General features: G+C 38.7%; 2 protein-coding genes across 2 annotated transcripts in view; one reads left to right on the forward strand and one right to left on the reverse strand.

The window, feature by feature from the left end:
* FBXL13 (F-box and leucine rich repeat protein 13) overlaps positions 1-14,323 on the reverse strand; it is a 233,922-nt gene that overhangs the window by 105,400 nt on the left and 114,199 nt on the right. Inside the window, exons 11-12 of the mRNA XM_046020438.1 lie at positions 12,116-12,216; positions 2,004-2,133 (exon numbers count right to left, since the gene is read on the reverse strand). Coding sequence (XP_045876394.1) covers positions 2,004-2,133; positions 12,116-12,216 — 231 coding nt within the window. The remainder of the gene's footprint in view (positions 1-2,003; positions 2,134-12,115; positions 12,217-14,323) is intronic.
* LRRC17 (leucine rich repeat containing 17) overlaps positions 1,936-14,323 on the forward strand; it is a 32,131-nt gene continuing 19,743 nt past the window's right edge. The window contains exon 1 of the mRNA XM_046020442.1: positions 1,936-2,063. The gene's annotated coding sequence lies outside the window, so the exon portion shown is untranslated. The remainder of the gene's footprint in view (positions 2,064-14,323) is intronic.

Genomic DNA, 14,323 nt, shown 5'->3' on the forward strand with positions numbered 1-14,323 from the left:
TTTGGACTTTACTGTAACTGAGACTATTTCTCCTTAGGATATGTGTATGTGTGTTTGTACATCTGTGTATGAATTTTATGTTGTTGCTACAGTCGTTACCTTGTGGAAACTGAGAAGAACAAGGAGGTAAGTTATGCTCTGGGGGAAGGTTTTTAAGCACTGGCTGAGCTGGTGGAAAATCCTGGAGATGTATCATTAAAGGGATGTGTCAAGCACATTGAGCTATTCCTGAACTTGCAAATATTTTTCTTTGTGATTAGGCCATTTGTGTTTGCTAACTGACACCCAAAGCGAAAATAAGCAGCTCCCCTCCCACAGGGACTGGGAGACACCGGTGCTATTCCCCTTAATGATTACATATCAAAGGATGGCTCCCAGGCCCTTGAGGAAGACATTCCTCGGTTATAAAACCATCAAGAAGTTTTTAATGAGGTTTTTATCTATTTCCAAGACAACAAAGAAAGAATATACAGTTGCAAGTTTTCTAAAATAAATGCTCTAAGTAAAGGGAAGTCAGGGCTAGAGTTTAGTCAAGCTAGAGAGAATGTTAAGTCTATCTCAGTCTTTTAAGAGTGATGGTAGAGGGGCACCTGGGCGGCTCAGTGGGTTAAAGCCTCTGTCTTCCGCTTGGGTCATGATGCCAGAGTCTTGGGATACAGCCCTGCGTCGGGCTCTCTGCTCAGCAGGGAGCCTGCTTCCCTCTCTCTTCTGCCTACTTGTGATCTCTGTCAAATAAATAAATAAAATCTTAAAAAAAAAAAGATTGATGGTAGATGTTGACGTTTAGCAAGCTACACACCCGTAGATCGGAAATAAATTTAACTTCGAGATGTTTCAAGCCTAGCGTGGAGCCCTCTCCACCTTTTCCCTGCATTCTCCCTACTGCCTAGTGTACCAGGGAACCATGGAATGCCAGTGACAGCGAGTAGCTAAGTCCTGTCCATTTAAGAACTTGGAGGAGAAACCCATACTATGCCTGTATTCCCTCCAGGGGACTCTACCTGCCCACGGATGTACCAACTGGTGCTTATAAGGGCACCACTACCACGTGCTTTCACTGGGTGTACAACCTCGGGAGACTTGCTCTCTTCATTTCTGAATGGGCATAATCAGTACACACTATATAGCATTCACATGAGGAAAGAATCTGATCTGTGTAAAGCACTCAACATGGTGCCCGGCATAGAACACCAGCTCAACAAATGGTAACAACCAACGCTTCAACCACTTCTCATCTGTGCTAGTATATGATTTTCACAGAAAGATGGACATACTATGATACTAACATTAACAAAATACAGAGAGGTGGAAGAAAAGAAGTTAAAAGGATCATGACTTAAATCTACCAAATAGAGAAGAAGAAACTACCAACGAGACAGTAACTATTTCCAAAGTGCCATGGCCTACCCCCCACAACTACACCCTATTTTCTACCCAATTTTCCTTCATCTTGTCCCCTCAGACTCAAATATTTCCCCATGTAGATCTCAAAGCTTCCTGTTATTTAGTCCTAGGATACAATATAATTTAAAAATTACATCTTTGTTGTATTTCCTTTGTTACATTTAGCACTTGTGGCGTTTTACCCAATGCTATTTATTTTTTGAAAGCCCCTGAGGGAGCTCATTGACTTTTCAGGAAGTGCTTTGCAAATCCTCCCCCAAAAGGTTTTTCCTTTGTTTGTATCTTGGTAGCAATTCTAAAGTTTTCAACATTTGGACTCTGGTATTATAATTGGGCTCCAAGTATCTACACAGAAGTGGTCTGTTTCCTCATCCAATGAGCTCGGCCTGTGTGTGGATGTGACTCCAGTGGAAGGAAGCCAAGAGCCTATAGTAGCAATCCTGGGGAAATTTTAAGCAGCTGTGGCTACGTAATTCAAAACCTCTGAAAACTGTGTTGCAGTCCGTGCCCAGCATTAGTATAACATGAGGGCTGGATGTAGTCCGTCCCCCGGAGGACTTCCTCGCCTGCTGCAGGAAAGAAAAGACTGAAAGACAAACCTGGGTGCAGCCGGAAAGGTCCAAATACATGAGCTTGTGGCATCCATTCCCCAAATTCAGGTACCGTAAACCTTTGTCTGTGAACTTTCTGCAATAAGCCAAACTAAGATTCTGTAGATTCTGGAAGTACCTGAAAAGACAGGGGCGAAAGGAGAGAAGAAGGAAAGGGATTATACTTGAGTCGTTTTCCACGTCTTTCATAAGCCACTATGACAAAGAGAAGGAAAACTATCAATTAATCTTTTCTCCTTGCAGATCTTCAGCAGTTGAACGTAATTGTTAATGCTCTTCCTGTTATGTGAAGGAGCTTGGAGTAGTGATTCAGATAATGTATCATTACATTTTAAATGAAAATATGGGTTTGCCTAGATTCTTAAGAAGGCTGATGGGGGAGAGGTCTGGGGGTGGGGGACGTTTGTGCAATCATATTGTTTGGACGTTAGTTTGTGTTTGAAACCAAAGTTACAGAGTTTGCAGCATTGTTGTATTTAGGTTTTATCCTTGGAGCACCAAAACAATGTGCAAAATGTCTAGATGGACAAACCCTTTGTAAACATTTAAATGGCGATTAACTGTTCATGACAGTGAGGATTTGGAGCAGAAAGGCGAAGTTAAACATAACAAGCTCCTAAAATGGACATGATAAGCAAATGGTTTGGAAAAAAAAAATTTGAATATGCATGATTTTGTATGTGTTTCATTTTTATAGTTAAAGACTAACTGATATAGAGAACTTAAAAATGGGTTAAAAAGAACAGTGTGCAAATGAGTTGAGCAACACATGAAGGCAATAAAAACGACATCAGAAGCTATCAATCTCACTGGAGTTCAAACAGATTAAATATGGCATTACCACCATGACCAAAGTGATTGCTTCCAGAAAAAAAGGAGGATTATTAAGATGAGCCTGTACTACCGTGCAAGGGCTTACAGTTTGAGGACATTCTCTGGACAACTTTTCAAGCCTTCCTAAACCTGGCATTTTTTAAAAGTGCAAGAACTCCCACTATTGCTCGCTGTTGTAATGGAATTAACTACATGCTCTTGGTTTCTGATCTGCAACAGCTTAACAGCAAATTGGAAAGCAAAAAGAATGAAAAGTGGGAAGAAGGTGACTCTCTGACCCTCAAAAGCAGGGTCTAGTTTACAGATGACTAGTAAAATTTACTTTCATGTAAATGGGGAGTAAGATATGCAAGCATTGACAGTTAATCAGATTTATTCCTAAGATTTGGAAAACACACCTTATATGATGTATAATGATTCCCATTCCATAGTGACTGATTTTATGCAGAACACACATTTCCCTCTAGCAATGTCCATGAGATTCTACAGAACAAAGAGGGACGCCTTCTGGATTCCCCCGTGGCTATGGGCAGGGCCTTGCAGCAGAAAGCAGCACTAATAGCCCCAGGACACATCCCCTCTCCTGGGGCCCTTGAGTTAACCAAGGGCTATGCCAAAGTTTTGGAAACACTTTGTCATCCTCTCCCTTGGGGGTACCCTTGTGATTCAACAGGGCAAAGTACAGTTTTCTTGGGGTGTGTGTGCGCTAGGTTGTCATTTCTAACAAACCTTTAGCTCTCTAATTTAGAGAAAGGAATAATAGTAAGGCAGACAGCACAACACAATGGAAAATACACAAGGTTTTGGAATCTGACCAAGTTGGATTCAGATTTCAGCCCTGACACTTACTGCAACTTCCCGAACCTCTCAGAGATTGTTTCTGCGTCTGTTAAGTGGAGATTATAATATTATCTCTCTCTCTCTCTTTTTTTTTTAACCCTGACTGTGTTCAGCTTTCCTGAATCCTAGTTTTCTCATCTGTGACATGATATAATTCCATCCACTCTTTGCACTCAGAGGTATGACAATTACATGAGAACATAGATGTAACAATATTATATTAAGGATGACTTTTGATGATTGAAATCAGTAGGTAGAAGCTTTGAAATATATATATTCTTGCTACTACTACTTCAAATAATAGTGTATTAATTGTTCTTATGAAGTTTGTGCTATCTTCTTCCACATAATGGAATGGCTATCATCTGACAAAAGTAGCACATACAACGGATTCCAAGACTTTGGGGGACCTCACGTTACAACTACACCCTTATTTTGTTCAAGGTTTAATGCCCTTTTTAATCTGTTTGAATTCCAGTGAGACTGATAGCCTCTGATACAGTTTTTATTCCCCTGATGTGTTGCCCACTCATTTGCAGACTGTTCTTAACCCATTTTTAACCTCTTTATCAGTCTGCCTTTAATTATAATAGTGTAGCTGTCACTTACAAAATCATGCGTATTCAAATATATGCAAATCAAGCCCAAGCCTATTGTTCAACTTTTTTTAGTCCTTGTGATCAGTTAACAAATACTCAAAGTAGGGGGCACCTCCATGGCCCAGTCGGTTAAGCCTCTGACTCTTGATTTCAGCGCAGGTCATGATCTCAGGATCCTGGGATAGAACCCCACGCTGGGCTCTGCGCTCAGTGTGGAGTCTGCTTGCCCCTCTCCCTCCCTCTGTTTGTTCTCTCTCTTTCTCTCTCAAATAAATAAATAAAATCTTAAAATACACACACACACACACACAAATACTCAAAGTAGGAATGGAATGAGGAGTTCTTCACTTTTTGTGGATAACATATACCTCTAGATCTATGGACCCTTCATCAGCACAATGTTTTTAATGCGTAAAATAAAACACTTCAAATTACAAAAGCAACTAACTATATTGAAAGATATCATTATCAAAAATTTTTTTTTAAAGATTTTATTTATTTATTTGACAGACAGAGATCACAAGTAGGCAGAGAGGCAGGCAGAGAAAGAGAGAGAGAGAGGAGGAAGCAGGCTCCCCGCAGAGCAGAGAGCCCGATGTGGGGCTCAATCCCAGGACCCTGGGATCATGACCTGAGCCGAAGGCAGAGGCTTTAACCCACTGAGCCACCCACGCGCCCCTCATTATCAAAATTTTTAAAAAACCAAATGAGTGGAATCATAATGTACGTGCTTCTTTATTAGCATATTAAATAACAAGATCTAGTGGCAGAGCTAATAACTACCCCTGATTGTGAAGTAGTGATGAGTGTCAATGATACTTTGAGATACTAGTGACAACTATAATAAGAAAAGGTTTGAGATTTATATGGTCAAGAAGTCCCAGGAGCTGCTAATACTACTGCGATTTTTCTTAACCTGCATCTCAGTTAGAGCTTAGTGAAAATAGAGATTATTTTTCCCCCATCAAAATTCATGGAACCTCTAAATTCTATCCTTGGTCTCCTTGGAGAATCTACTGAGCCCAGGTTGAGAACCTCAGGTTTGGCAAAAGAACTTGCTCACTGGACTAAATGACTCCCAGACTGAAAGTCCCTAGATGACTGTCTTCAAAGTGGAACCTCTTGGGAACCTGGTTTGAAAACCCAGCACAGGAGAATCCTAAGTGGCCCTGTAGACCTTTCTAGGGATTTACAGGGCCATAGGCTTGAAGCTGTTGGGGATGGGAAAATAATCAGTTGACAGTGAAATCACTTGGCAAATTTTATGCAATACTGCAACTTTTTATTCTGAATTTTGGCAAAAAAATCCCTTACGTGAGTAAGATCTGGTTCATCATTTTCTCAAGCCAGAGACAACTTGGTATTTCTAATTCTACTTTGAGGCAATGTTGGCAGCCTGTGTTTATCTTTTCTTCATTCTTTGATAAATAAGTGTTTCTAATGGGGGGGGTTCCCTTTGTGATTTATTTTTCTACTGCTACTATAATTTTTAAGAAGTCTTATAGACTTACAGAAACTACAGAAGTCACTTTTTCTCTTTTATTTTGGCTTTTTTCCATTAACGAATTGAAACCTTCTGTGTTAGATCACCAATACCTCAGGGAATTACTATTGGCAGAAATGAAGAATTATGTATTTAAACAAAAATTTCTCTGAAAAATCACCAAGACAAGGCCTAATCTGTAAAAGAGAGGATTGCAGTAGTTTCTTTTAAGTGTTGGGCTTTTTAGTTTCATAGGGACAGTTTTGCACAATAGATTCCTGCAGAAATCCAAATGCAGTGTTTTGACCTCTTATTCGTAGGGTAGACCTTGAAGATGTCCAGTCAAGTCAAGGCAACAGCTTCCTCTGTCTGCCCCACTCTGATGGTTACTGGTAAGACTATATTACATGAGAGCACCTATGAATAAGAACTTCCCAAGCCAATTGAAGAGCCTGTATGAAAAATAATCGAACACCATGTCACTATACCAGATGAGGCTCCATTAAGGAGCCTCTCCTATAGCTTTATTCTCTCCTATATGCCTAGAATGTCTCCCACATAGTAATTGATCAATAAATGGTAAATAAGAGAATGAATGTTGCTGTTAGGTTTCAAGGAAAGGAGAAATCATTGTGGAATTCTGGTAGATGGTATGACTTGAGGTTTCAAGGCTATGGCTTAGCAGAGAGGAGGAGAAAGACATTCTAGCTAGAGAGAACAAGAAGCATATAGCAATCTGGTAGGAGTTAAGGGCCTCCCTCAGGAAACCTGGGCAGATAGGTTTGATCAGATAACGTTAAAGGACAGTAAGGGAAGAGTCTAGATCAGATAACGTTAAAGGACAGTAAGGGAAGAGTCTAGAGCCTAAGCATGTTAAAGACATGAAAAGAATATTGTTCCAGGGTGATACTTCTTACAGCATAAGGGAAAGCAGATCGAGAGGAAGAGAGACCAAGGGTGAACAGTGAGGATGCTATGGCAAATGAAATGCTGAGAGTGCCAGCTAGGTTGTGAAATGAATGGAAAGGGTTTGATTCAGGAAAAAGCAAACATGTCCTGGAATGGGCATGAGCTAACAGCCACCCTCATTTTCAACTTTAGAAAATTGAGCAAGTCCCTGAAGAAGTGAGGAAAAATATTCAAATAAGAAGCTGGCAAATCAATGTTGTCAAGAAGGGCAAACAAATTATATTCTTTTGGCAAATGATTTCTTTGGAAAGAAAGGCTAAAGGCCCTGGAGAGAGAACGACAACAGCACAAACAACATTTCTCCGGTTATTTATAGTTAAAGAACCCTTTCGCATACCCAAGCATATTTGAAACAATGGTAAACAGAGCAAAAATAGTCATTATGAAATATATTTTTATCACAGATAAGAAAGTCAGTGCACATTTTTTTGGTATGACAAATCATCAATATCAAGTGCATTTACCCTGGATATTCTTTCAACAGCAAGAACTAGAGTTAAAATCAAAGCAAAATTCTCGTTTTGGGTCCTGTTTTTCTATCTGTTGCTCATTAAATGTACAGCTTCATTTGTACACTAAATGTCCCAGAAACTATGCATGGTTGTAGTATTATTTTAAATTTCCTAGGAGAAAAGATTATCTAAAAGTATGCTATCCCAAATCATCTACTTTTTAAGTTCAGATTTTCACATATGGACTTAATGGATTTTATAATATATTCTCTCTCTATATACACACACACAAACACATTCATACACGCACATATATTCATATACATACATATCTCAATATGGAATGCCTAAAGAAAAGTACTGAGCAATATCCTATATTGTAGGACTAGAGAACCTCATAGAACTCCTGAGAAGGTCGGGCCCTCCACAGTGATGTCATTGGAGCTGGCTTACACCAGCCCATGAGAGCCAACCATTAGCATTTCTTCCCAACTCCACAATCAATGACATCATTTTGGTAGCTTAAAAATGATCATGGTGGTAGTATTTATACCACAGAAATCAGAACATCCCTTTGGCCTCTACCCAAACTAGTTATTAAACATTTACTGGAACACAGCTACCCTTGGAACACACTTTGAGAACTACTGATATAGGGAACATAGTATGCTGAAGAAACGTATACAGAGATAAAATGATAAGAAAGAAGATGACAGTTTTGAAAAACAGGAATAAAAATTCAACCCATAAATGAAAGAGGATTCTTAAGATTAAACCTGAACAAATGGAATAGAAGAGTTAAAAAAGAAAAATACCTTCCTTGGCTGAGAAAAGGTCTAAATTTTAATGGTCAAAGGTTTACTATGTTCCAGGAAAAGTTAATTGAAAGAATACAATTAAGCTGGAAAATATTTTTAAATTTCTCAGTAAAAAGGAAATTCTTGCAAGCGTATTGGTAGAAAAAATGGATTAACAACAAAGGAACAAAAAATCAAGCTGGTTTTACACTTCTCTTTAATATGAAATATCAAAGATTATGGGGCAGTATTTGTAGGATTTTAAAAATAAAGTGAGGGACATGATTCAAGAACTATACGCCAAGAGGAGTTGTTTACCCTCCAAGACAGAAGAAAGTTATTTTCAGAAAGCAGTGGTTGAAAATCTAATACCCATTTATCTTTTGGATAAAGAGTTCTTAAAACTATATTCCCATGGGGCGCCTGGGTGGCTCAGTGGGTTAAAGCCTCTGCCTTCGGCTCGGGTCATGATCCCAGGGTCCTGGGATCGAGTCCCGCATCAGGCTCTCTGCTCGGTGGGGAGCCTGCTCCCCCCCCACTCTCTGCCTCCCTCTCTGCCTACTTGTGATCTCTGTCAAATAAAAAAAAAATAAAAAAAATAAACTATTCCCAGTCATCATGGGATGAACAAAAATCAGAATTAAAGAGTAAAGAAATTGTGTAACAAATGGACCATCAATAAATGACAAAACCAGAATTAGGACTACATAACCATAAATATCATCACAAACATGAAAGTCAATATTAAAAGGAAAGTTAAGTGATTAACAAAAATCACAATTTTCATGTGTTTATATACAAAGGGAAGAAGTAGAGAAGCATCAAGTTGAAGGGAGAATGAAAGTGTATTAGATCTCTGGTCTAATACAGGAGGAGGAGCCAAAGTCATTGTTCCATCATGACTCTGATAATTGGAGAAATGCATATTGAAAGCACGTTTCAGAAAAAACCATACAGGGGTGCCTGGGTGGCTCAGTCGGTTAAGCATCTGCTTTCAGCTCAGGTCGTGATCCCAGGGTCCTGGGACAGAGCCCAAAGTCAGGATCCCCACTCGGCAGGGAGTCTGCCTCCTCTCCCTCTGCCCCTCCCCACACTTGTTCCTTCTCTCTCCAAGAAATAAATAAAATCTTAAAAAAAAAAAATACAAATAGCCACTGGTTGAAATACAGAATAGAATGTGCACATACCTCTGAAATACCTCAAAACTATAAAAGTCAACCATAGTTTATATAGCAAAAGGTGAAAGCAATGAATATAGTACAGTAACAGAAAAATCAAAAACATAAAGCAAGATGATAAAAATAAGACCATATGCTCCATTTTGACAGGAAATACTAATCTTCTAAACTATCCTCTTAAAAAGGCTTAATGAAAAATTTAGAAACAGAAGTTAACTATATGCTTCCTTCAAAAGACAAATCTAAAATATACCAGCATGAAGATTAAAGATGCAGGGATACAGGGGAATCTGAGTGGCTCAGTTAAGCGGCTGACTCTTAATTTCAGCTCAGGTCATGATCTTGGGGTGGTGGGATCACACTCAGCACAGTTTTCTCAAGATTCTCTCTCTCCCTCTGCGCCTCCCCCTGCTCACATGTGCTTTCTCTACAAAAATAAATAAATAAAATCTTTTTAAAAATTAATAATAAAAAAATAAAAATACAGGGATACATAACGTTATTCCACAGAACCATAAGCAGAAGGAAACAAAGGTGACCATATTAAGAGAAAATAAAGAATTCAAGGCAAGGAAACATCAACCAGGATAAAGAATATAATTTTATGTGAAAAAATGCTATAATCTATAATGAAACATACTACTTATTAATCTTTATATGTAAAATAAAAATATCAAAATAAACTAAGGAAGCTTGATTATAAAAGGCAACCAATATATCACTATTACAGTAAGAAATACCAAGAATTTATACATAGATACACACATACACATAGAAATTTTGTTCTCTAAAAGAAACGCTCTTATTTTAAACATTCATGGATGATTTACTAGAATTATTTTTATATACTAGTCCACCAAGAAATCTCAATAAATTCCACAAGGTAGAAATAATTCAGTCCAAAAAAGAAAAGAAAGGAAATAATTCAGTCCACATTTCTTGACCACTGTACAAAATTAGAAATTAAAACCAGAAGCTTAATCAAAGAAATTTCAACTGCTTGGATCCAAAAATTCTGTTCTAAATAATTACTGGGTCAAAGAGAAAATCAGATATACAACAGTTTCTTTAGAAAATGAGAACAATATCAAATCTTAGAAGCTTTGCCTAAATTCTTATTTAGAGGTCACCTCATGTTAAGCTTACAAATTAAATCTACTCTTACAAATTAAAACCTTAAAAGATACTTGTACTGTACCCAAGTCCAAAATGACCATTTAGAAAATACAATGAGAAATTAAAACAGAAAAGATAGCATTTACAGCAGCAACTGAGAGCTATCACAAAGATTACCCATATGAATAAAACAATATTTTGAGATATCTAATAAAACATTTGAAAAAAAATTAGAATTAGACTATGTGCCTGATAAGAAGACCAAAAATTACAAAAAATACATTAGTTAGGGGTGCCTGGGTGGCTCAGTGGGTTAAACCTCTGCCTTCGGCTCAGGTCATGATCCCAGGGTCCTGGGATCGAGCCCCGCATCAGGGTCTCTGCTCAGCAGGGAGCCTACTTTCCCTTCTCTGTCTGCCTCTCTGCCTACTTGTGATCTTTGTCTGTCAAATAAATAAATAAAATCTTTATTAAAAAAATACATTAGTTCATAAATTATTTTATCTTTAATTATTGGCATACTAGTAAATATCTAACAACTGGCACTTTAAAAACATACATGCATATAAATGTATATATGTTTACTATAAATTTGCACAGATTATATTTTACATTGACTATCTTAGAGATATAAAATATGTATAGCTCACAACTTATAAATGATAATAAAATACATAATACTCTTTATTATAAAGTTGATGTAATCAATAGATTCTCACACAATGCCTTCATGGACTTTTGCCAAAGTTATAAATGCAGCTAGTAATTTTGTCTTCTTTGTGTTCAAAGGAAAAATAAAATTCTATGACTCTGATGTCTTTCTTGTTTTCACCAAAAAATAAAAAAGTTCAAGAATATTGAGGAATGTGTATAGTTTTAACATGAATATTTTCATTTACACTCATGAGTAGGACAAAAGTGAAACAACAAAGATGTATGTACAGACTTCACTCATCTATCAGTGACATGAGTGGCTTCTTTGCTGAATCAGGTAATAGTATCCAAGTCCTAAAAGAATATTTCCTCAATCTTTTATGGTATTTGCAGTGTTGCAGCTATAAACATAATGCACTTTAAAAAAAAAAAAAAGATTTTATTTATTTGAGAGAGAGCATCAGTGGAGGGCGGGGCAGAGGGAGAAGGAGACCCAGACTCCACACTGAGCAGGGAGCCCCCGGGACACAGGCTCCATCCCAGGACCCTGGGATCATGACATGAGCTGAAAGCAGAATTTGAATATTCTGTCAATGTTCGGTGATGTCTTGTATTCTTCTGTCCCTTCTCTAAAGAAGCACTAGCTGAGGAAAAGCAGCATCCGTGTTCAGGGTTGCCAACAGTTCACATGTGAAAAAACAACCAGTAGTACCAGGTTTCCTGGAGGTGGTGGAGGTCCCAACAGGTGACCAAAGCCTGGCAAGAGGGAATGTGGGCCTGCAGTGCTCAAGGTCCAAGGAGGGAAGACACCGGTGTCCCATTATCAAGAAGTCCAGACATGGGACTAGAATTTAGGAGGCAGGATCTGTTGCCCAGGAAGGAGGACCAGAAAGAGACAGGCAGAGCCTAACTCAAGCTTCTGGGCACTTTGCTCCAAGAGTGACACAAGAACACTGGCCAAGCAGAGGACCAGTTATTTAAGCTGGACTCACCTGGGCAGGAGAGGCACCCGCTTGGGGACAGGAAAGAAGCAGTGCTGTTACCACCATCATGGTGCCGCGCTTGGGGAGGGGGTTGCTGGCAAAAGGAACACTGCCTTCGGGGAATGCTAGAGAGAGCCAGAGCCGGGAGGGGCATAACTGTCCTGTCCTGGGTAATACAGAGAACACGAGCATTACCTGGGCAGGATTCGCATTGTCCTGTTTGTGATGGTGGTGTTAGATAGATTGAGGTACAGGACCCCAGGACAGCCCTCAGAGATGTATCTCATTGATTCATCCTGCAGGAAAAACAGAGGGGAGAATCTTACCAAAGTCTAGCAGGCTTTGTGATTTCCCCATTTTCTCTCTCCCAAAAAGTATATGCAAGCCAGCAGAAGGTGATGGTTTTGTTTGAAGCTTCACTACTCTCTCCCCTGCCCTTTCTTTGGAAATAAAGTCCCATTCCATCACAGTGACACTTTGTTAAAAGTTCAACGCTGACAGGAAATTTGAGCTCAAATGTCAAAATGTCAACCACTCCTGACTCTTCAGATGCACGAAAGCGATTAAAACCTCATCTATTTTTAAACTTGCTAAAGTCATTCTGAAATGCTCTTAATTGGACTTCATTAAAAGTGAGTCCATATTTACACATATACATTTATAGAAATGTGTGTGTGTGTAATTAAGTTTCTATGGTCCTATTAGTGAGTATATTAAAACAGACAAACAGAATCTCACCAAATTTACTTGAAATGTTCTGAAGCAAAAAAAAAAAAAAGGTAAAGACATGTTGACCGTGAAGTTCAGTGTTGGGGATGTTGGGGGAGAGACTCTCAAAGATTCAAGCAGCTCCCCCCAGAGCTGACACTGAGGCACAAGAGAACAGAGCGACTGTGACATGAGACAGACAGGAAAACAGTCATTTTAAGCCTGAGCCCTAAACTGACATTTACAAGACCAGATGAATTGCAGGCTGTGATTGCGGTAGAGCTGCCTCGCACATGGGTAACTACTTATAAAATGCTCCAGTATGAGTAAGCAGCAGCAGGCTTTTATTTATTTAATGATGGTGGATGAGTCTCCTCAGGAACACTGACAAGGTCAGCTAGTTTTAAATATTTGTGGCGCATCGGTCCTGGAAAGAATAGGCCATCGCAGGAAGAAGTCAGTTGTCACTTGCCTAGGGAATGTGGTTTGGGAAAGAATTCTGCGTGTTCACTATGGCCACCTCCAGCACCATTAAGGATGGCAAAGGTTTATTTTCAGCAGGATCATCAATGTTTATAGCGTTCTATTCCTAGCTATTTCCCGGAGTCGTGGGTAATACAGTACAAATTCCTGCAGTCCTGCGCTAGGAAAGGCTCTGAGCGCCGACGCCACATGAGTGCAAGGGCAGGGATTCAATGAACACTGTATTCTTGCCACTGCGTTCAAGGTGCCAGCAATTTTTCTACATACTCCACCACTAAAATGCAGGATTTAGATATAGGTGGATAGATTTTAAAAAATACATATATATGGTAAAAATTTATTTATATATATTATATATATATTTATATATATTATATATATATATGGTAAAAATTTCCCAGAAGGAATAAAGAATTATAATAAATGGCATTTTAGTTTAATAGAAACAAAATCTATTTTCAAAAATGTTCATGGTGGCAATCAAATATCAAAGTAATTCTGCACCTATTAAATGACTGGCCAAAATGCAATGAGATGGGGCAAGGAGAGGACGGGAAGCTGGCTGATACACCCTCAGGGAGGCAGCCACAGAGAAGATGAATATGTGGGGCCAGGAAGAGGAAGTATGTTTATGCACCACAGAGGAAGCTCCTTTTTCCTTTAAGAAAAGGAAACAAACCATTCACTACATTTTCCTGACTGGAGGAGCGTGGACATCCAAGAAACTTCAGACAAATCCTAGTCTCAGCATTTAAAAGAGCTCAAGGTTCAGTCCCCAAAGGTGAGAGCACATAAAAGCAAACACTGCTTGAGTGTCCCCATTGCAAAATGGTTTCTGAATTTGTCCACAATGCACCCAAATCTTTCCGAATGTAATATATTCATAAGGCAAGCTTCTTAGAAATAAAGCTTTTTGAGTGAATATTACTCAACTCCTTAAATTTAAATCTGTCTCCCAGCCTATGCTTCAAAGGGAAAAAACAATAGTAAAATGTAGCTGGATAAAATTATCAAGCCTGTATAGTATTAGACTCCAAAATTGGGAAAGCTTTGATGTTCACAAATTCAATGCAGATGGCATTTGCTTTGACTTCCCTATGAGAAAGCCAAATTTAAAGACTGTGATCTGTTATTCAAGGGCAGAACTGAAGCTCCCTGAGGGCAGGAACTGAAACTTGATTCATTTTTAATTCCCTTTAACACCTATATTTT

Source organism: Meles meles, chromosome 10 (assembly GCF_922984935.1).
Source record: "Meles meles chromosome 10, mMelMel3.1 paternal haplotype, whole genome shotgun sequence".
NCBI lineage: Eukaryota > Metazoa > Chordata > Mammalia > Carnivora > Mustelidae > Meles > Meles meles.